We start from the raw sequence: 21,168 nt of genomic DNA on the forward strand, positions 1-21,168 counted from the left end.
AAACTATGTGTTCTTTTCATTATCTGCACTTCAATGCAAACTTATCATTAATATTATGACCCTCAGTTCTCACTGTTTTACTATACTTCACGCAATTTATATAATTCACGGGAAGTGTGTGCATGTTTCCTACGAAAAGTGAGTAGGATTCACTTCCTGCATGTGTTCCCAAAGGAAAGTGGCCCCTACCGAGGCAGGCCGGTTCTGACAAGTCAGGGGTGGGTGGCTCCCTAAAGGGAGAAAATAGTTGGCTCCTAGTGAGTCAGAGCGTAGTTGACCGTAGTCAAACAGGAGGCAGCTCCCACGAATAGGGAAGAGAGCAGAGTGCTGGCCCCTGACGGGGTAGAGCGATGCTGACAATCAAGCAGCGGCAGGTGGCTCCCTAAAGATGAAGGGGAGAGTTGGTCCCTAATGGGGGCAGGTGCATTACTGACAGAAATAGGCGATACTTGAAGTGGAAACTGGTCCTGTTTGGGGCAGTGCAGTGAGCAATGTGGATGAGTATAGACTTGTATGTCTCTTTTCCTTTGAGCACAAATCTAAGAACAGAGAATTGCATGACTTGGGAAATGTGTCAAATATACACCACTGTAAAAAGCAGAAAGTATATTGTTTAGATCTGTCTAAAAGGTTATTCCACTTGCCAGCATCACTGAAGAAGTCTTGCACGTGCCTGACCGGTCAGCAGTTGGGGCTAGGAGCGACGTCTAATCTCTGCTGAGCCTGAGTTGTTATTGCTACTACTATTATTGTTGTTATCACTATCATTACTGTTATCATCATTATTATCTATCCACAAGAGGACTCCATAAAATTATGATAATGAACTAGCCCGCTAAGTGATAAGTCAAACATATCTATATATACATATCTTTATTTGTGAAACATACATATCAACAATTACAGTATAAACAAAACTATTTTCCAGCGTAAAAAGAAGGCAAACATAGAAAATGCACAATCACCGTGCTCCTGGTCATCCAAATAAACAGCAAACCCATCTATAACCTCCATGAGGTACCTCTTCAATAAACTTAATTACAACAAAAACACATATTAGGTATTCTCGCTAGCATGCTACTTGGTTCAAGTAGAGACAAATTCAGTGACAATCTTTTGTTTTTAAAGTTTCCAAATATCAAAATACTTGTGTCAGAGTATCAAGCTAAATGATGAACTAAAAGAAGTTAAGCCTATACTATACGAATGTTTGACACATTGTTGTGGTGTTCTTACGGAAATCTAGAATATTGTAACTGAAATATTTTCTAGTTAGATGAAATAGCAAATCCGCCATCTTTGAGGATTACCTCGCTTCCTTCCAGTATGGGTCAACACGTAACAAATAAGGTTAATTTCTACTGTGGCTACCCACGTGTTTTTTTAGATTATTCTTTCGTGAGAAAGCTGCATCACAAAGGTCACACTTGAAAGGCTTCTCTCCAGTGTGGGTCATCGCGTGATATTTGAGGTTCTTCTTTCGTGAGAAAGCTGCATCGCACAGGTCACACTTGAAGGGCTTCTCTCCAGTGTGGGTCATCACGTGATATTTGAGACTACTCTTTTGTGAGAAAGCTGCATCGCACAGGTCACATTGGAAAGGTTTCTCTCCTGTGTGGGTCATCACGTGATCCTTAAGACCACTCTTAAGTGAGAAAGCTGCATCGCAAAGGTCACACTTGAAGGGCTTCTCTTCAGAGTGGGTCACTACGTGTCGATTGAGACTATTCTTCTGTGAGAAAGCTTTATCACAAAGGTTACATTTGAAAGGCTTCTCTCCAGTGTGGGTCTTCATGTGAGATTTGAGGTTACCCTTTCCTGAGAAAGCTGCATCACACAGGTCACACTTGAAAGGCTTCTCTCCTGTGTGGGTCATCATGTGATAATTGAGACTACCCTTTTGTGAGAAAGCTGCATCGCATAGGTCACACTTGAAAGGTTTTTCTCCAGTGTGGGTCATCACGTGAACCTTAAGAGAACTCGTAAGGGAGAAAGCTGCATCGCAAAGGCCACACTTGAAAGACTTCCCTCCAGAGTGGGTCACTACGTGTCGATTGAGACTACGCATATGTGAGAAAGCTTTATCACAAAGGTCACACTTGAAAGGCTTCTCTCCAGTGTGGGTCATCACGTGATATTTGAGAGCAATCTTTCCCAAGAAAGCTGCATCACACAGGTCACACTTGAAAGGCTTCTCTCCAGTGTGCGTCATCATGTGAGATTTGAGATTATCCTTTCGTGAGAAAGCTGCATCGCACAGGTCACACTTGAAAGGCTTTTCTCCGGTGTGGGTCCTTATGTGATAATTGAGACTACCCTTTTGTGAGAAAGCTGCATCACACAGATCGCACTGGAAAGGTTTCTCTCCTGTGTGGGTCATCACGTGATCCTTAAGAGCATTCTTAAATGAGAAAGCTGCATCGCAAAGGTCACACTTGAAGGGCTTCTCTCCAGAGTGGGTCACTATGTGTCGTTTGAGATTACCCATCTGTGAGAAAGCTTTGTCACAAAGGTCACACTTGAAGGGCTCCTCTCCAGTGTGGGTCATCACATGATTTTTCAGAGCAGTCTTTCCTGAGAGAGCTGCATTCAACAGGTCACACTTGAAAGGCTTCTCTCCTGTGTGGGTCATCATGTGGTATATGAGAGAACGTTTTGTGGAAAAAGCTACGTCGCACGACAGGACACACTTGAAAGGCTTCTCTCCTGTGTGGGCCCTCATGTGATGCTTGAGATCACTCTTCTTTTTCTGAAAAAGTTGCTTTATCACAAATGTCACATTGGAAAGGCTCCTCTCCTGTGTGTGTCAAGATGTGATATTTGAGATCACAATTTTTTGAGAGAGCTACATCACACAGATCACACTTGAAAGTCTTGTCTTCTCCAGTGTGGGACGTCACTTGTTATTCATGAACACTAATTCATGAGAAATCTGCATCAGGCAAGATACCGGAAAAGTTTCTCTCCAGTGTGAATCATATCATGATATTAAAGACAACTCATGAGACAGGTAAGTCACAGACACCACACGGGATTCTCTTTGTTATATGACAAATTGAAGGAATCTTTGGATACCCTTTTCCAATGAAATGATGATATTCACCCTCGACCTGAAAGAAAATATATGATAAGTTTGACATCTAACTTTTTAAGTAACACAAGCATATACAAATACAGTGGGGCATTAACCAAAATACAGTAGGGGAAGGGAAGAAACAACTTGTATCATAGAAGAAATTTAAAGGAATAAGAAAGAAATAGAAGGTTGAGCAAATAACACAGATGTTGTTGAATGAATACTACAAAGAGATAGAGGACACGAGAAAGGTATTGGCGTATAATGTGTGATACAATAACATAGAAATAAGTAATATATGTCAAATTTTCATTTAGGATCACTACACACACAACAACAACAACGAAGGATGTCATAAATCAACATTTGAGATTCATGAGAATCAGGTATTCATTTTTACAGCAATCTTTTTTTTTCCATTTTGCATTGAACCCCCCATCCCCTAACATCAGGGTTGGAGGGGTATTGGCTGCATGTTATTGTGGCAAAGTAGCATGCAGTTGATACTTTAGGGTCTATATGGGGTGCCCCTATGGACCAGAGCCACACATCATTTTGTCTGCGATAGAGGAAAACTCTGTTCATAGGGAAATGATAACACTTTTATACTACGACTGTCCCTCCGTTATGCTGCCCCCCAACCCCTTGTCACTGTCCTGTACCATTTTTCTCAATATTCATTTCCTTTTTTCACCTACCCTGTGGTGGGGGAAGAGAATGCTACCAAGTCTTTCCACTTGAGTCATAAAAGGCGACAAAGAATGGAACAGGGGAAGGGATTAGGAGTCCTACTACCTGTAGCCCCAAAAGGGGACATTCCTAAAAAAAGTACAGGCATAAGAGGGTCTGGGAGTTTTCCAACCAGTACTCTAAGGTTTGGGTCTTTTAATGTGCATGGATGTGGTACAGATGAGAGTAAAAGGGAAGAGATAGGCAGTATGTTTGTGAGAAGAAAGATGCATGTGCTGGCTTTGAGTAAAACTAAAATGAAAGGGAGGGGCGAGTGTGAGTTTGGGAGTGTAGCTGGGAGGTACTCAGGAGTGAAGAGGGGACAAGAAAGAGAAGAGGTGGCTATACTAGCAATAGACGAGATAAGTAAGCATGTAGTGTAGTGAAAGGAGGTTTCATCAAGGTTGATGTGGATGAAGGTGAAGCTGGGAAGGGAGATGTAGGTTTTTGTAAGTGCGTATGGGCCTGGTAGTGAGAAGAGCATAGAGGAAAGGGAGGCTTTTTGGGTAGATATAAATGAGTGCATAGAGGGATTAGGAAGAAATGTCAATGTAGTTGTATTGGGAGACCTTAATGCTATGGTAGGAAATGAACCAATAGACAGAGTGATTGGGAAGTATGGAGTTCCAGGTAAAAATCATAGTGAAGAGTTGATGGTGGAGATGTGTCTTGAAAGAGAGTTGATGATAGCAAATACAATGTTTAGGAAGAAAGTCAAGCATAAGTACACATGGGAGAGGATGGTGGATGGAAGGGTGGCAGAGCATTAATGGATCATATAGTGGTGACCAGGAGTGTGGTACAAAGAGTTAAGGAGAGTGGGGGAATATCAGATCATTTTCTGTTGGAAGGTAAATTGAGAGTGGAGAATAGGTGGAAAAAGAAGAAAAGGGCAGAAGTTAGGGAGGTACTTAGAGTGAACTGCTTAAATGAGAAAGAAAAGAAGAAGGAGTATAAGAAGAAGCTGAGAGAGGAATGGGAAGGAGTAAAGGATAGAGTAGAACTAGGAGTGGAGGAGGAATGGGGATGGTTCAAGGAGGGAGTCATAAGGTGTGCAAAGATGGTGTGTGGAACAAGGAGGGCGGGAGGAAATAAAAGGAAGGGTAGTGAGTGGTGGGATGAGGAAGCAAAGAAGGGTGTAGAAGAGAAGAAACAGGCATTCATAGATTGGCTACAAATTAGGACGAGGGAATCGTATGAGAGGTACAAAGTAAAGAGAAGGGAAGTTAAGCATAAGATAAAGAAAGCAAAGAGGAGAGCAGATGTGAAATGGGGTAAGAGTATGACAGAAAATTTTGAAAGTAATAAAAAGATGTTTTGGAGGGAAATTAAAAGAGGAAGAGGAGGCAAATCAAGTAGAGAAGGTGCAGATGGAGAGATGATAATGGAAGAGAAGGCAGTGAGAGGAAGGTGGGCAGAGTATTTTAGGGGGTTGCTAAATGTGAAGGATAGGGAGGGAAGGGTAGTTGCAGTGGGAAGCGCTACGAAAATGAGAGTGATGAGTGAGGAAAATGAAGGAGAAATAGGCAAGGATGAAGTGAAAGCAGCTGTTAAGATGAGAGCAGGTAAGGCACCTGAGTTGAATGGATGCTATACAGAATGTCTGAAGAAAGGAGGCACAGTTATGGTGGACTGGCAGGTGAGGTTATTTGATGTTTGTTTAGGAGAAGGTAGAGTGCCGGAGGACTGGAGGAGTGCCTGTATCATTCTGCTTTACAAGGGATATGGGGACAAGTGCGAGTGTAGTAATTTCAGAGGGATCAGCTTGTTGAATGTAGTTGGGAAGGCTTATGGGAGGGTCTTGATTGAGAGGATTAGGAGAGGAACAGAGGGAGTAATTGGTGAGGAACAGCGTGGGTTAAGCAGGGAATTTTTTTTTTTTTTTTCCAGAGCCATTTTTCATTTTCTGTTTTTCTTTTTCACCAGAGCCATTTTTTTTTTATTACCAGAGCCATTTTTGATACTTCCAGAGCCATGCTTTTGCATATTAGAGTACCACCACTGCCCTGATCCACTTCAAGCCAATCTAGGTTCCACGAGTTTATAGTAGAATCAAGTAGAAAAGAAAAGGTAAAAGGTGCAGATGGAGAGATGATAATGGAGGAGAAGGCAGTAAGGGGAAGGTGGGCAGAATATTTTAGGGAGTTGCTAAATGTGAAGGAGGATAGGGAGGGAAAGATAGCTGCAGTGGGAAATGCTAAGAAAATGAGAGTGATGAGTGAGGAAAATGGAGGAGAAATAAGGAAGAAGTGAAGGCAGCAGTAAAGATGATGAAAGCAGGTAAGGCACCTGGTATGGATGGATGTCATGCAATGTCTTAAAAAAGGAGGTATAGTGATGGTGGACTAGTTGGTGAGGTTATTTAATGTTTGCTGGAGAGAAGGTAGAGTGCCAGAGGACTGGAGGAGTGCTTGTTTAGTTCCACTTTACAAGGGAAAGGGGGACAAGTGTGAATGTAGTAGTTTCAGAGGGATTAGCTTGTTAAGTGTAGTTGGGAAGGCTTATGAGAGGATCTTGATTGAGAAGATTAGGAGAGGAACAGTGTGGGTTTAGGACAGGTAGAGGTTGTGTAGATCAGATTTCAGTGGTAAGACAGATATGTGAGAAAGCTATAGGAAAGGGGAAGGATGTTTTCTGGGCCTTTATGGACCTGGAAAAGGCTTATGATAGGGTAGACAGAAAGGCACTGTGGGAGGTTATGCGGATATACGGGATAGGAGGAAAGCTTCTCGGAGCTGTCAAGAGTTTTTATGAGAGTAGTAGAGCTTGTGTTAGGATTAGAAATGGAGAGAGTGAGTGGTTTAAGGTGAAGGTGGGACTTCGTCAGGGATGTGTTATGTCACCCTGGCTGTTCAACTTAAACATGGATGGGGTGGTGAGAGAGGTGAATGCAAGGGTAGTGGGTCAGGGATTGGAGATGGTTAAGGAAAATGGAGAAAAGTGGGAGGTGAGCCAGTTGTTGTTTGCGGATGACACTGCGCTTGTGGCAGGATCGGAGGAGGGATTGAGGAAGTTGGTGACAGAGTTTGGGAGAGTGTGTGATAGAAGAAAGCTGAAGATAAATATGGGTAAAGTAAGGTAATAAGATGTACAAGGGGTGAAAGTGGCAGTAATCTGGAAGTGTGCATTAAGAGAGAGCAACTGGAGGAAGTGGATAGTTTTAGATATTTGAGTGCAAATGTGGCAGGAAAAGGAGGAGTGAAGGTGGAGGTAGAATATAGATTGAGAGAAGCGAGTAAATGCCTTGGTGGATTAAAAAGTGTAATGAGGAAAAGAAATTTGGGAATGGATGCTAAGAGGAGACTGTATGAAGGAGTGATTGTGCCAACAGCACTGTATGGAGCAGAAATATGGAACATATGAGAGGAAGAGAGAAGGAACTTGAATGTGTTTGAGATGAAGTGTCTGAGAAGTATGACAGGGGTTACTAGGCTAGATAGAGTGAGAGATGAGGAGGTGAGGAGGAGAACAGGGGTGGAAAGGGAGCTGGGAGATAGGGTTGATGAAAGGGTATTAGGATGGTTTGGACACATGGAAAGAATGAGTGAAGAAAGACTGGTAAAGGAGGTATGGAAGGCAGATGTGGAGGGAGTGAACATGAGGGGACGTCCTAGGATGAGGTGGATGGATGGGGTGAAGGGGGCTTAGGGGAAGAGGGGAATGTCTGTTGAGGAAGGACAGGAGAGGACAGAAGACAGGGGTGAATGGAGAATGGTTGTATATGGATGATGTTGTGATGCATGAGGTGGAATGGACGGGGGAATGGGGGGTGAGGTAGTGTGTGTGAGCAAAAATTTTGACGCAGCCCGAAGGGATTTCTCCCCGTCCTCTCCTTTATATGGGGGGACGGAGAGGGGGGTCGCCGATTTAATGAAGCGGCCTTGCTGTGGATGTACTGTGTCCTGCGACATTGCTTCTGACCCAGGGCAGTGGACAGGATGCAGGGATGACCCGTCATCTAGGAGGTGCTAAGATGGGAGGGAGGGTGGAGGGGTGTGGAGTGTTTTCGGGGATGGAATGGGTGGGAATGATTTTATGCCTTGTCCTTTTTGGCTACCTCCCTGGTAAGGGGGAAAAAAGCCTTGGTATATGTATGCTTTACTGGTTTTTGTTTTCCTTGGCCCTTGCCCGGAGAGTTTGAATTAGGCTTTGCTGGTCCAGAAGCAGTTCCTGCCATCAAAACACACTCCCTCGCTTTTGAAAAGACTGAATCTGAGGGCAAACCATCTTCACTTGCTTCACTAGAAATTGCTCCATGATGTACGATCATCGAAACTTTGGCATGGACGTGATGTACAAACCTAGCTACCATAAACCTAAGCTAGCTAACGAATCATTTTCTATTTTTGTATTTTTTATTCTCCCTCCAAAGATCCATATTTATGAACTGAATATATAATTATCAAATGTTCATATTCATACTTAAATGTATTTACTTTCAGTTACTAACCAAACATTTGATTCTATTTTGTTTTCTCATAAATACGCAAACGAGGTTATAAATGGGATTTCCCAGTTTCCCTCCTAGGCCTCGAGCGAGTTTGCATATTTAGTGTATGTATGCATACAGTGATGTGATATTGGGTATGGTGCATTGTACATGTAGTCACCGTGTTGATTGGGCAGCTAGCTGTATGCAACCAATGAACTTCCCTGCATACAGGTACCATGCAATTCACAACTAGTGACATTATGTAGTAAGATAGTCGTGTAGAGTCTAGTCAACATGTACTAGTGTATGTGAGCATGCAGCTGATATGAAGCTAGGCTAGGTAAGCCATTGAACTCTAGCAGCTATACTGCATACACATACGTACGTACATCAACAAATTGAAGTTGATTGATGCGTTGCATTTATGATATCGATTGATAATGCAATGATTGATCACGGGTAAGTTGTGTTTGCTCTGATCCTTTCATCAATGGTGATGGGATTCAGGGATTGCCAAATGATGGATAATGCATGAAAAACATTTAATCTTGCCGCTGGAGCGATTTTTTTTGTGGGATATCGCTCCCGCTATTGGATTTGCGAGAGCGACATTGAAATTTTCCCAAGCAAAATCGCACGTCGCTCCCATGCATTTTTTTTTCCGCTGGGGTTAAGGACAGGTAGGGGTTGTGTAGGTCAGATTTTTGTGGTAAGACAGATATGTGAGAATGCAATAGGAAAAGGTAAGGATGTTTTTTGGGCTTCTAAGGATCTGGAAAAGGCTTCCGACAGGGTAGACAGGAAGGTACTGTGGGAGGTACTGCAGATATATGGGATAGAAGGAAAGCTGTTAGAGCAGTCAAGAGTTTTTACGACAGTAGTAGAGCTTGTGTTAGGATTAGAAATGGAGCGAGTGAATGGTTTGAGGTATAGGTGGGATTTCCTCAGGGATGTTATGTCGCCCTGGCTGTTCAATCTTTACATGGATGGGGTGGTGTGAGAGGCGAATGCAAGGGTATTGGGTCAGGGATTGAAGATGGTTAAAGAAAATGGAGAAAAGTGGAAGATAATCCAGTTGTTGTTTACTGATGATACTGCACATGCAGCAGGATCAGAGGAGGGATTGAGGAAGTTAGTGACAGTATTTGAGAAGGTGTGTGAAAGAAGGAAGATGAAGATAAATGTGGGCAAAAGTAAGGTGACGAGATGTACAAGGGGAGAGAGTGACAGCAGGCTGGAAGTGAGAATTAAGGGTGAGAGACTGGAAGAAGTGGATAGTTTTAGATACCTGGGTGCAAATGTGGAAGGAAAGGGAGGAGTGGGGGTGGAGGTGGAATGTAGATTGAGAGAAGAGAGTAAATGCCTTGGTGGATTAAAAAGTGTAATGAGAAATAGACATCTGGGAATGGATGATAAGAGGTTATATGAAGGAGTTATTGTGCCGAGAGCACTGTACATGGCAGAAACATGGAACATAAGAGAGGAAGAGAGAAGCAGTTTGAATGTGTTTGAGATGAAATGTCTGAGAAGTATGATGGGGGTTACTAGGCTAGATAGTGAGAAATGAGGTGGTGAGGAGAACAGGAGTGGAAAGGAAGCTGGAAGGTAGGGTTGATGAAAGAGTATTAGGATGGTTTGGACACATGGAAAGAATGAGTGAAGAAAGATTAGTATAAGAAGTATGGAAGGCAGAGGTGGAAGGAGTGAATATGAAAGGGCATCCTAGGATGAGAAGGATGGATGGGGTGAAAGGGGCATTACAAAAGAGGAATATCCGTGGAGGAAGGATGGGAGAGGATAGAAGATAGGGGAGAATGGAGAAGGGTTGTGTGTGGATGATGTTGTAAGTAGCATGAGGGGGAGTGGGTGGGGGATGGGGGGTGAGGAAGTATGTATGAGAAAAATTTTGACGCAGCCCGAAGGGATTTCTCCCCGTCTTCTCCTTTTCTGCATGAGGGGACGGAGAGAGGGGGTCACCGAATTTATGAAGCGGCCTTGCTGTGGATGTGCTGTGTCTTGCGACACTGCCTCTGACCCAGGGCAGTGGACAGGATGCAGGGATGACCTGTCATCCAGGAGGTGCCAAGATGAGAGGGAGAGTGGAGGGGAGTGGAATATATAGGAAATGGAATGGGTGGGAGTGGTTTCTATGCATTTTTCTTTTTGGCTACCCCCCATGTAAGGGGGAAAAAGCCTTTGGTATTTGTACGTACCACCAGAAGCTAAATAGATAATAATACAATTGTTGATTTTTTCATATCTCTGTGTGAGAAGTAAATTATTTATAATCAATGTATCCTAACCTGTCTCTACCTACACTTAGGATATGTTGGAATCACCGCTCCCTTCCATCAAATACTAAAACGAGGCGAACAATTGGGATTATTCTTATTCAGTAAAAACAGCCAGTACAAACGAGTTCTAAGTAACTTGTGTGACTCTATGTGCCTTGTAGCAATCTTACACATAAATCAACATAATATTTAAGTTTTTAGGTTATGGGGTACTAGACTATTTTGAGAACATTCTGATACAAAGTATATTACTTGCTAATATTTTAGAAGTATGATGAAAATATACAAATATATAGAGGCATTAACCACAGTACAGCAAGTTTAGAGAACAAACAATTTGCACCAAAGAAGCTTAAAGAAGAAAATGGATGATTGATAAAATGTTGAATCTATATAACATAGAAACTAGATAAAACAGACTGGTAAAGTGAAAATTAACAGAGAATTAAGAAGTCGCTTACTTCTCTCAATCTACATTCTACCTCCAATTCCACTCCTCCCCTTCCCGCCACACTTGCACCCAAGTATGCGAATAATAATAAAGTTAGATGATGAAGGATACAATAACACAGATAACTGGAAATGAGAAGTATTGGTAATACTTTCGCAGAGGTGTACACCCACTCAACTATCAGTGATATCGGATATCAATGTTCGTTTGATCTTTGCTAGCCCTTTATTTGTCTCCAATTGTCAGGGAACACCTCGCTGACAAATGGAGACCTGTGGGTCAATTTTTGGTTTTGACCATGGGCGCAATATAGCAATAGAATACTAATCATTAATTTTATAAATTATAATGTATCAACGTAATATGCAATTTTGCGAGTGGAAATAAAAAACAAAAAAGGTGCTAAAACAGATTCCGTAAGTAATGAAGTTGTGTCGGATGAATGGTATGCCATGTTTGTTATGATAGATGCCGACGTCGAAGAAATGAAAGGATGATATATTCGTCTAACCTAACCTGTGTTTAAGAAATCATTACCTGCAAATTAAATAACGTCTGGCTCGTCCTCGTCATCATGAGAGACATTGGCGGGATTTTCAACCATTCTCTCAAATTGCAGCTTGAAGGAATGCATATACCTCGCTCCATAATATTCAAGAAAATGGACCTGGCGAAGTACTGTCGGAAGTACCAAGGCCATCAATTGACAGCCGACAAGATGGCATTCCAATCCTATGCTACTGACTTTGTTCATTAGCATATTTGCTTGTAGTAAGGTATTTTTCATTTTCATTTCCGCCCACATAATTGCATATTATGTTGACATGTTTTAATTTACAAAATTAATAATCAATTTTCTATTGCTGTATTGCGCCCATGGTCGAAACTAAAAAAATACCAACCTGTGTCACAGGCCTGAAAATAAAACAAAAATTATGCTTATCATCCTTGAGTGAAAAAAAGAATAAAATAAAATAATAATAATCCCTGGCTATATCTAGGTTAGGTTACACTCACCCCCCTCCACCTCAGTTTCATCATCGACTAAAATAAGGCACACGGTGGGAATAGCTTGTAGGTACCCCGGAATCCACGCGCGGCACCACTGTCGACCATGTAATGTTTACATCGCCATTTGTTGCGGACCACTAGCTTCTGTTTAGTTTAATTTGAATGCTTCCCGCGTTCAGCGGATGCACAAGATATTAAAATTACCTTGTTGTTTTGCAAGTGTATGCCCAATTCTTTAAATAGAAAATATCTTCAGCGATTCGAACGGAAATTTGGTTATCAAACTCGGCAACATAGTTTTCCAAGTAAACATATTAAGGTATCACTAAATATTATTTAGATATACATAAACGTGTTTATCAACCTATTTTCTCCCGGATATGAGAAGCTTAAGAGCGTTGATCACTTAATGTTTGAGCTTAGGGTCATCACATATAGGCATATCACCCATGATTCTGATGCGTCCAGTTCGTATTTGATTTTGTTTACACATCACCATTGACGACCAAAACCACACAATGACGGTTTTTGCTCAAATGCATAATTTATATATAAAAAATAGCACATGGTTGCATTATTTGACCTATTTTCTTCAAAATGTGTGATTTCCATGTAAAATGATCGAAGAGAAGTTACGTTTTTATCCTCTGCAAAATTACTAACCGGCAACCAAGGCCGACCAAACCAAAACGCTGGCTTTTGCTCAAATGTATAATTTTAAATAAAAATTAGCATATGGTTGTATTGTCTGACCTCTTTTCTTTAAAATGTATGACTTCCATGTAAAATCATCAAAGAGAAGTTACGTTTTTATCCTCTACAAAATTACCAACCGCCAACTGCCGACCAACGTCGACCAAAGCCAAAACCACGCAATGACGGTTTTTGCCCAAATGCATAATTTATATATAAAAAAATAGCATATGATTGCATTATTTGACATATTTTCTTTAAAATGTGTGATTTCCATGTAAAATCATCAAAGAGAAGTTACGTTTTTGTCATGCAAAAGCCGTCATTGTTTGGGTTTGGTCGGCGTTGGTTGCCGGTTGGTAATTTTACAGAGGATAAAAACGTAACTTCTCTTTGATAATTTTACATGGAAATCAAACATTTTAAAGAAAATAGGTCAAATAATGCAAACATATTCTATTTTTTATATATAAATTATGCATTTGAGCAAAAAACGTCATTTTGTGGTTTTGGTCAGCGTTGGTCGACTTTGGTCAGCGTTTAGCGAGACCCACCATTGACAGCTTCATGATTGCCATGAAAAGGCAAATATGGTATGATGGAGATGTCTCACATTGTTTTTGACATGCTGTGATTTGTTAATCCTTAAAACCCAAGTATTCCAAATTTTAATTAAATTGGACCAGTGGTTTAGAGTTAATGTATATTTCTTTACCGAAATCTTTACAAAATACCACCCTTAATTTTAACACTTTGTTATGGTAAAGTCTAGCCAAAAATGCGGGCTAAAAAAATAATTTAAAAAATCGTATCTCCCTTATTTCTCAAGCTATTTAAAAAATTTAAAAAGCATTTTGTTTCTAATAAAGTTGTCTTCCATACGCAACAATAATTCAAGGGTTATTTGTTTTTTGAAAATTTTGTGGGGGTACCTATAGCTTGTTGAGTTTTGGTTATTTGGGCACTTGAAATGAATTACAAATAAATTGTCATGAAAACTGGTTGGAACTAACATCAACCCAGACAACATCAACTCATGAACTGATAAAGAAAATAACCTGGTACTTTTTTTTTAGAAGTGCACAACTACCTGATGTAGCAATTAAATAATAATTTTGTAAATTATAATAATACACCAATAAATACATGTACCCGATTATTCAGCCTATATATTTTTTCTTTATCCTAGGACTACACTAACCAAAAGCAAAGTCGAAAAATGTTGGGTGCACTCATGTGCACGCAAAAACAACACCTCATTACCACACAATAAATTAGGTACCCCTGAATCCACGCGCGGCGCCACCGTCGACCATGTATTGTTTTCATGGCCATATGTTGCGGCCCACTAGCTTCTATTTATTTCAATTTGAATGCTTCCCGCGCTTAGCGCATTCTAAAGATATTCAAATTATCTTGTTTTGCAAGTGTAAGGCTAATTCTTGAAATGGAAACAAATTGTCAGCGATTTAAACGGAAATATGGTTATCAAACGCGGCAACATAGTTTTCCGAGTAAAAATATTATGGTAAGGAATCTCGAAACATAATTTTAAGTTACATAAACAAGTTTATCAACCTATTTTCTCCCGGACATGAGAAGCTTAATATCGTGTATCACATCATAATTGAGCTTAAATCCCCGGAATGTAGCCATATCGCCTATTAATCTGATGCGTCCAGTTCGCGTTCCATTTTGTTTATATTACCATTGACGACCAAAATCACACTGACGGTTTTTGCTCAAATGCATAATTTATATATAAAAAATAGCATATGGTTGCATTATTTGACCTATTTTCTTTAAAATGTGTGATTTTCATGTAGAATGATCGAAGAGAAGTTACGTTTTTATCCTCTACAAAATTATCAACCGGCAACCAACGCCGTCATTGTTTGGGTTTCGTCGGCGTTAGTTGCCGGTTGATAATTTTTCAGAGGATAAAAACGTAACTTCTCTTTGATCATTTTACGTGGAAATTATCCATTTTAAAGAAAATAGGTCAAATAATGATGTGCTATTTTTTTATATATAAGTTATGCATTTGAGCAAAAACCGTCATTGTGTGATTTTGGTCGTCAATGGTAATATAAACAAAATCGAACGCGAACTGGACGCATCAGATTCATGGGTGATATGGCTACATTCCGGGGATTTAAGCTCAATTATGATGTGATACACGATATTAAGCTTCTCATGTCCGGGAGAAAATAGGTTGATAAACTTGTTTATGTAACTTAAAATTATGTGTAGAGATTCCTTACCTTAATATTTTTACTCGGAAAACTATGTTGCCGAGTTTGACGACAGCTTCATGGTTGCCATGAAAAGGCAAATATGTAGGTACCCCGGAATCCGCGCGCGGCGCCACTGTCGATCATGTGTTGTTTTCATGGCCAAATGTTGCGGCCCACTATTTTTTGTTTAGTTCAATTTGAATGCTTCCCGCGCTTTGCGCATGCGCAAGATATTCAAATTACCTTGTTGTTTTGCAAGTGTAAGGCTAATTCTTGAAATAGAAACAATTTTTCAGCGACTTAAACGGAAATTTGGTTTTCAAACTCGGCAACATAGTTTTCCGAGTAAAAATATTAAGGTAAGGAATGTCTAAACATAATTTTAAGTTATATAAACAAGTTTTTCAACCTATTTTCTCCCAGAATTGAGAAGCTTAATAAAATTGACTTTTTCGTGTTTGAGCTAAAAGCCCCGGAATTTAGCTATATCACCCATGAATCTGATGCGTCCAGTTCGTGTTTGTTGTTGTTTACACATCACCATCATGCCATGTCCATGAGAAGTGTCAAGACTAGTTACTAGTCTTGACACACACTACTACTTGACTACTTTATACTACTACTACTTCTACTTCTACCATGAATCTGATGCGTCCAGTTCGCGTTCGATTTTGTTTACTATTACCATTGACGACCAAAATCACACAATGACGGTTTTTGCTCAAATGCATAATTTATATATAGAAAATAGCATATGGTTGCATTATTTGATCCATTTTCTTTAAAATGTGTGATTTCCATGTAGAATGATCGAAGAGAAGTTACGTTTTTATCCTTTACAAAATTATCAACCGGCAACCAACGTCATTGTTTGGGTTTCGTCGGCGTTGGTTGCCGGCTGATCATTTTTCAGAGGATAAAAACGTAACTTCTCTTCGATCATTTTACGTGGAAATTATCCATTTTAAAGAAAATAGGTCAAATAATGCAACCATGTGCTATTTTTTATATATAAAGTATGCATTTGAGCAAAAACCCGTCATTGTGTGGTTTTGGTCGGCGTCGGTCGGCGTTTAGCGACAGCTTCATGGTTGCCATGAAAAGGCAAATATGGTATGATGGAGATGTCTCACATTGTTTTTGACATGCTCATGTGATTTGTTGATCCATAAAACCCAAGTGTTCCAAATTTTAATAAAATTGGACCAGTGGTTTAGACTTAATGTGTATTTCTTTACCGAAATCTTTACAAATTACCACCCTTAATTCTAACACTGTTATGGTAAAGTCGAGCCAAAAATGCGGACTAAGAAAATAATTTAAAAAATCGTATCTCCCTTATTTTTCAAGCTATTTCAAAAATTTAAAAAGCATTTTGTTTCTAATAAAGTTGTCTATCATATGCAACAATAATTCAAGGGTTATTTGTTTTTTGAAAATTTTGTGGGGGTACCTAAAATATGGTATGATGGAGATGTCTCACATTGTTTTTGACATGCTCATGTGATTTGTTGATCCATAAAACCCATGTATTCCGAATTTTAATAAAATTGGACCAGTGGTTTAGAGTTAATGTGTATTTCTTTACCGAAATCTTTACAAATTACCACCCTTAATTCTAACACTTTGTTATGGTAAAGTCTAGCCAAAAATGCGGGCTAAGAAAATAATTCAAATAATCGTATCTCCCTTATTTTCAAGCCATTTCAAAAATTTAAAATGCATTTTCTTTCTAATAAAGTTGTCTTTCATATGCAACAATAATTTAAAGGCAATGTTTTTTTTTTAATTTTGTGGGGGTACTTGTACATGTACAAAATTGACTAGTGTCCATAATAACACTTGTTACTTACACGACGGTTGTGCTTGCATTTCCTATGCCACTTACTTGTATCGAATTAATACTATGTAGACTTGTAGAGTGTATTTCTGAAATTGGATTTTTGTTCCGAGGAAGACGAAGCGGCAGCCTCCTAAGAAGTGTACATAACAAACTCTGCACAAGTAGCCATTTGTAATTCTATAAATAAATTTTATCAAATATTGTCGACATTTTTTGGCCTTATTTAAACATGTATAATGAGGAGAGGAAATATGATATTTTACAAAATATACAAAATATACTTAGAAGTGTTGATTTGTCAACTATATAATTTAATGAAGGCGATATTTCAAGCGCACTGTGTATGTTATAGGTACGGGCACAAAAAAAAAAAAAATTAACCCTTAAATTATTGTTGTGTGCGAAAGACAACTTTATTAGAAACAAAATGCTTTTTAAAATTTTGAAATGGCTTGAAAAATAAGGGCGATACGATTTTTGAGTTATTTTTTTAGCCCGTATTTTTGGTTAGACTTACCATAACAAAATGTTAGAATTAAGGGTGGTAATTTGTAAAGATTTCGGTAAAGAAATATACATTAACTCTAACCACTTGACCAATTCTATCAAAATTCGGAGTACTTGGGTTTTAAGGACCAACAAATCACATGAGCATGTATGATGGAGATGTCTCACATATTTGCCTTTTCATGGCAACCATGATGTTGTCAATTACAAAGGATTACAAAGGCGGAGCATGCCGACAGGAGACCTTTTGATCCATATCTAGGTCGGATGCGAAAAAAAATCATATAATAAAACAATAAATAAAAACTAAAATAATGTAAATAACAAATAAAATAACATACATAAATGCATAGGTATAGTTAAATAATAAACAAACAGGTAAATAGTAAATAATAATAAAGTGACATATTACTAATAATAAATGAAAATCAGAGACAAATGATAACAAAACAAAAGCAAATAATATAAGATAAATTATAATCATTACAGCATCTTACTTAGGAATTTATCTAACTGATTCTTAAAGCTTCGAACTGAACTACATTGCACTACCTGTGCAGGAAGTTTATTCCATTCATTTACTACACGGTTGGCAAAGTTGTTTCTACCTACTTCCAAATTGAATCTATTTCCGGATAGTTTGAGACCATTGTTTCTTGTCTGTTTCTCATTCAATGTGAAAATTTGGTCACTTTTGATGTTGTCAATTCCCTTTAAAATCTGAAAGACCTGTATCAAGTCACCTCTGAGTCTACGCTTTTTTAGGGAAAACAGATTCATGTGTTTTAGTCGATTTTCGTATGATTTATTTTTGATATTTGGAATCAGTTTTGTGGCTCGCCGTTGTACTTTTTCCAGTCTGTCAATGTCTTTAATGAGATTCGGTGACCATACAGAAACAGCATATTCCAAATGTGGACGAACTAACGATTTATATAGCTTGTTAATGAGTGATGGACTTTTGAAATCAAAAGATCGCGCAATCAGTCGCAGAATCTTATTTGCTTTCTCAGAGGCTGAAATACACTGCTTGGATGATTTGAGGTCGTTACTGATAATTACGCCGAGATCTTTTTCACTACCCACTTTTGTTAACGAATTACCAAATAACTTGTAATCGTACTTACTGTTATTTTTACCTATGTGCATTTCCTTGCATTTACTTGTGTTAAATTTCATTAGCCACTTTTCAGACCATTGCTGTAATTGATCTAAATCTTCTTGAATATCTAATTGGTTTGAGTGATCATTTGCCACTCCGCACAGTTTTGTATCATCAGCAAATTTGTAAACAGTAGATTTTAGTCCATGGTCTATATCATTTATATATACTATCTGTTTTCAGATTATTATCAATGAAATCCAAACCACTGGCACAATTGACATGCAACTTGGCATATGAAGGTTTTATGGGTAAATAAATAAATCACCTGAGCATGTCAACAGCATTGTAAGACCTTCTTATACCATTCTTACTAAAACCTATCATGTTGCCATGGCAACTGTTGTCAATTAAGAAATAATCAATAAAATCCAAACCGCTAGCCCAATTGACATGCAACTTGGCATGTGAAGGTTTTATGGGTCAACAAATCACCTTGCAGGGCCTTTTTCTTATACCATTCTTACTAACGCCTATCATGTTGTCATGGCAACTGTTGTCAATTTAGAAATAATCTATAAAATCCAAACCGCTGGCCCAATTAACGTGCAACTTGGCATGTGAAGGTTTTGTGGGTTAACAAATCACCTGAGCATGTCATTAACATTGCAGGACATTCTTCATATACCATTCTTACTAACACCTATCATGTTGTCATGGCAACTGTTGTCAATTTAGAAATAATCTATAAAATCCAAACCGCTGGCCCAATTGACATGCAACTTGGTATGTGAAGGTTTTATGGGTTAACAAATCATCTGAGCATGTCGTTAACATTGAAGGACCTTCTTCTTTTACCATTCTCACTAACACCTATCATGTTGCCATGGCAACTGTTGTCAATTTAGAAATAATCAATAGAATCCAAACCGCTGGCCCAATTTACATGCAACTTGGCATGTGAAGATTTTATGGGTCAACAAATCACCTGAGCATGTCATTAACATTGCAGGACCTTCTTCTTATACTATTCTCACTAACACCTATCATGTTGCCATGGCAACTGTTGTCAATTTAGAAATAATCAATAAAATCCAAACCGCTGGCCCAATTGACATGCAACTTGGCATGTGAAGATTTTAAGAACATAAGAAATAAAGGAGACTGCAAAAGACCATACGGCCTACACTAGGCAGCTCCGTATCCATCACCACCTGTCATCCCCATCCATAAAGTTGTCTAATCGTTTTTTAAAACAGTTGATGGTTTCAGCGCTTACTACATGGTTACTAAGTTTATTCCATTCATCGACCACCCTATTAGTAAACCAATTCTTGCCTATTTCCTTCTTAAATCTAAATTTGTCCAGTTTATACCCATTACTGCGAGTCCTGCCCTGTTGTTTTATTATGATGATCTTGTTTGCATCACCCTTGTTATAGCCTTTGATCCACTTGAACACTTCTATTAGATCACCCCGCACTCTGCGTCTTTCCAGAGAATGTAAGTTTAGGTGCCTAAGCCTCTCTTCGTAAGGCAAATTTCCGAGTCCTTGTATCATTTTGGTCATTCTTCTCTGTACTGATTCTAGTGAATTTATGTCCATTCTATAGGACGGAGACCAAAACTGTACCGCATAGTCAAGGATGGGTCTAACTATCGCTAGATAGAGTTTAATAATTACCTCTGCACTTCTATTCGTTACCGTCCTAGCAATGAAGCCTAATGCTCTATTTGCTTTATTTCTGGCGCTAATGCACTGCTTCCTGGTTTTAAGGTCCGGACTCACCAGAACTCCCAAGTCCCTCTCGCACTCAGATTTTTCTAAAAACGTGTTATCTAAGCTGTATCTATTTTCGGGGTTGTGTAGCCCTACGTTTAACACGCTACACTTAGAGATATTGAAGTTCATTTGCCATTTCACCGACCATGTTAACAGTTTATCAAGATCATCCTGCAGAATCTGGGCGTCGTCTCCTGACCTAATTAGGCGTCCTATTTTAGTGTCGTCCGCAAACTTACTAACATCACTATCTAACCCATCGTCTAAGTCAGTGGTTCTTAACCCCTGGGTCGCGACCCAAATTTGGGTCGCCAAGCCATTTTATTGGGTCGCTCAGGGTTTGCAGAAAATAATTATTTTCCCACTACAAATATATTATAATTATATACTGTAATGATTAAAATACATGATGCCTAGTTTTAGGATTCTAAGCAGACCATGATTAAATAAAAACTCCAAAGCAGAAAATTTATTTGTAGGCTTGGGTCGCAATGCTTGATTTGTGCAAAATTTTGGGTCGCGATGCTTGATTTGTGCAAAATTTTGGGTCGCTGCCAAAAAAAGGTTAAGAACCACTGGTCTAAGTCGTTTATATACATAATGAACAACAAGGGACCCAAAACCGAGCCCTGGGGGACCCCGCCAGTAACATTGCCCCACCTAGATTTTATTCCATTTATGGTGACCCGCTGTTTTCTGTTACTAATCCAAGCTCTAATCCATTCTAACACTTTTCCTCCTATGCCATGGGCTTTGATTTTATTAAGTAGTCTCTGGTGTGGCACTTTATCGAACGCTTTGCTAAAGTCAAGGTAAGTAACATCGTAATTTTCATTGTTGTCTGACGCCTTATATACCTTAGTGTAAAAGGATAGAAGATTAGTCACACATGACTTACCCTTGGAGAAACCATGCTGTGAATCACGAATTAAATTATGCCCTTCAATGTGTTCTCTGAGTCTATTTACTATTATTGATTCAAGCATTTTTCCTATAACCGATGTCAAACT

At 39.2% G+C, this 21,168-nt stretch overlaps 1 protein-coding gene across 2 annotated transcripts; it reads right to left on the reverse strand.

Annotated features, from left to right (window-relative positions):
* Positions 1-876: 876 nt before the first annotated feature.
* LOC143031800 (uncharacterized) lies at positions 877-16,962 on the reverse strand. 2 transcript variants are annotated; one of them, XM_076196101.1, is made up of 2 exons: positions 16,812-16,962; positions 877-3,110 (listed from the first exon to the last, which is right to left on the reverse strand). In XM_076196101.1, the coding sequence occupies exon 2, from the start codon at positions 2,720-2,722 to the stop codon at positions 1,352-1,354; it is 1,371 nt and encodes a 456-aa protein (XP_076052216.1). In that variant the 5' UTR covers positions 2,723-3,110; positions 16,812-16,962; the 3' UTR covers positions 877-1,351. The 2 variants fall into 2 exon arrangements, with proteins under 2 accessions (XP_076052216.1, XP_076052218.1); XM_076196103.1 differs by having other exon boundaries at positions 16,777-16,918.
* Between the last annotated feature and the right edge of the window lie 4,206 nt (positions 16,963-21,168).

Source organism: Oratosquilla oratoria, chromosome 12, assembly GCF_046742065.1.
Source record: "Oratosquilla oratoria isolate Oo_2021 chromosome 12, ASM4674206v1, whole genome shotgun sequence".
Lineage (NCBI taxonomy): Eukaryota > Metazoa > Arthropoda > Malacostraca > Stomatopoda > Squillidae > Oratosquilla > Oratosquilla oratoria.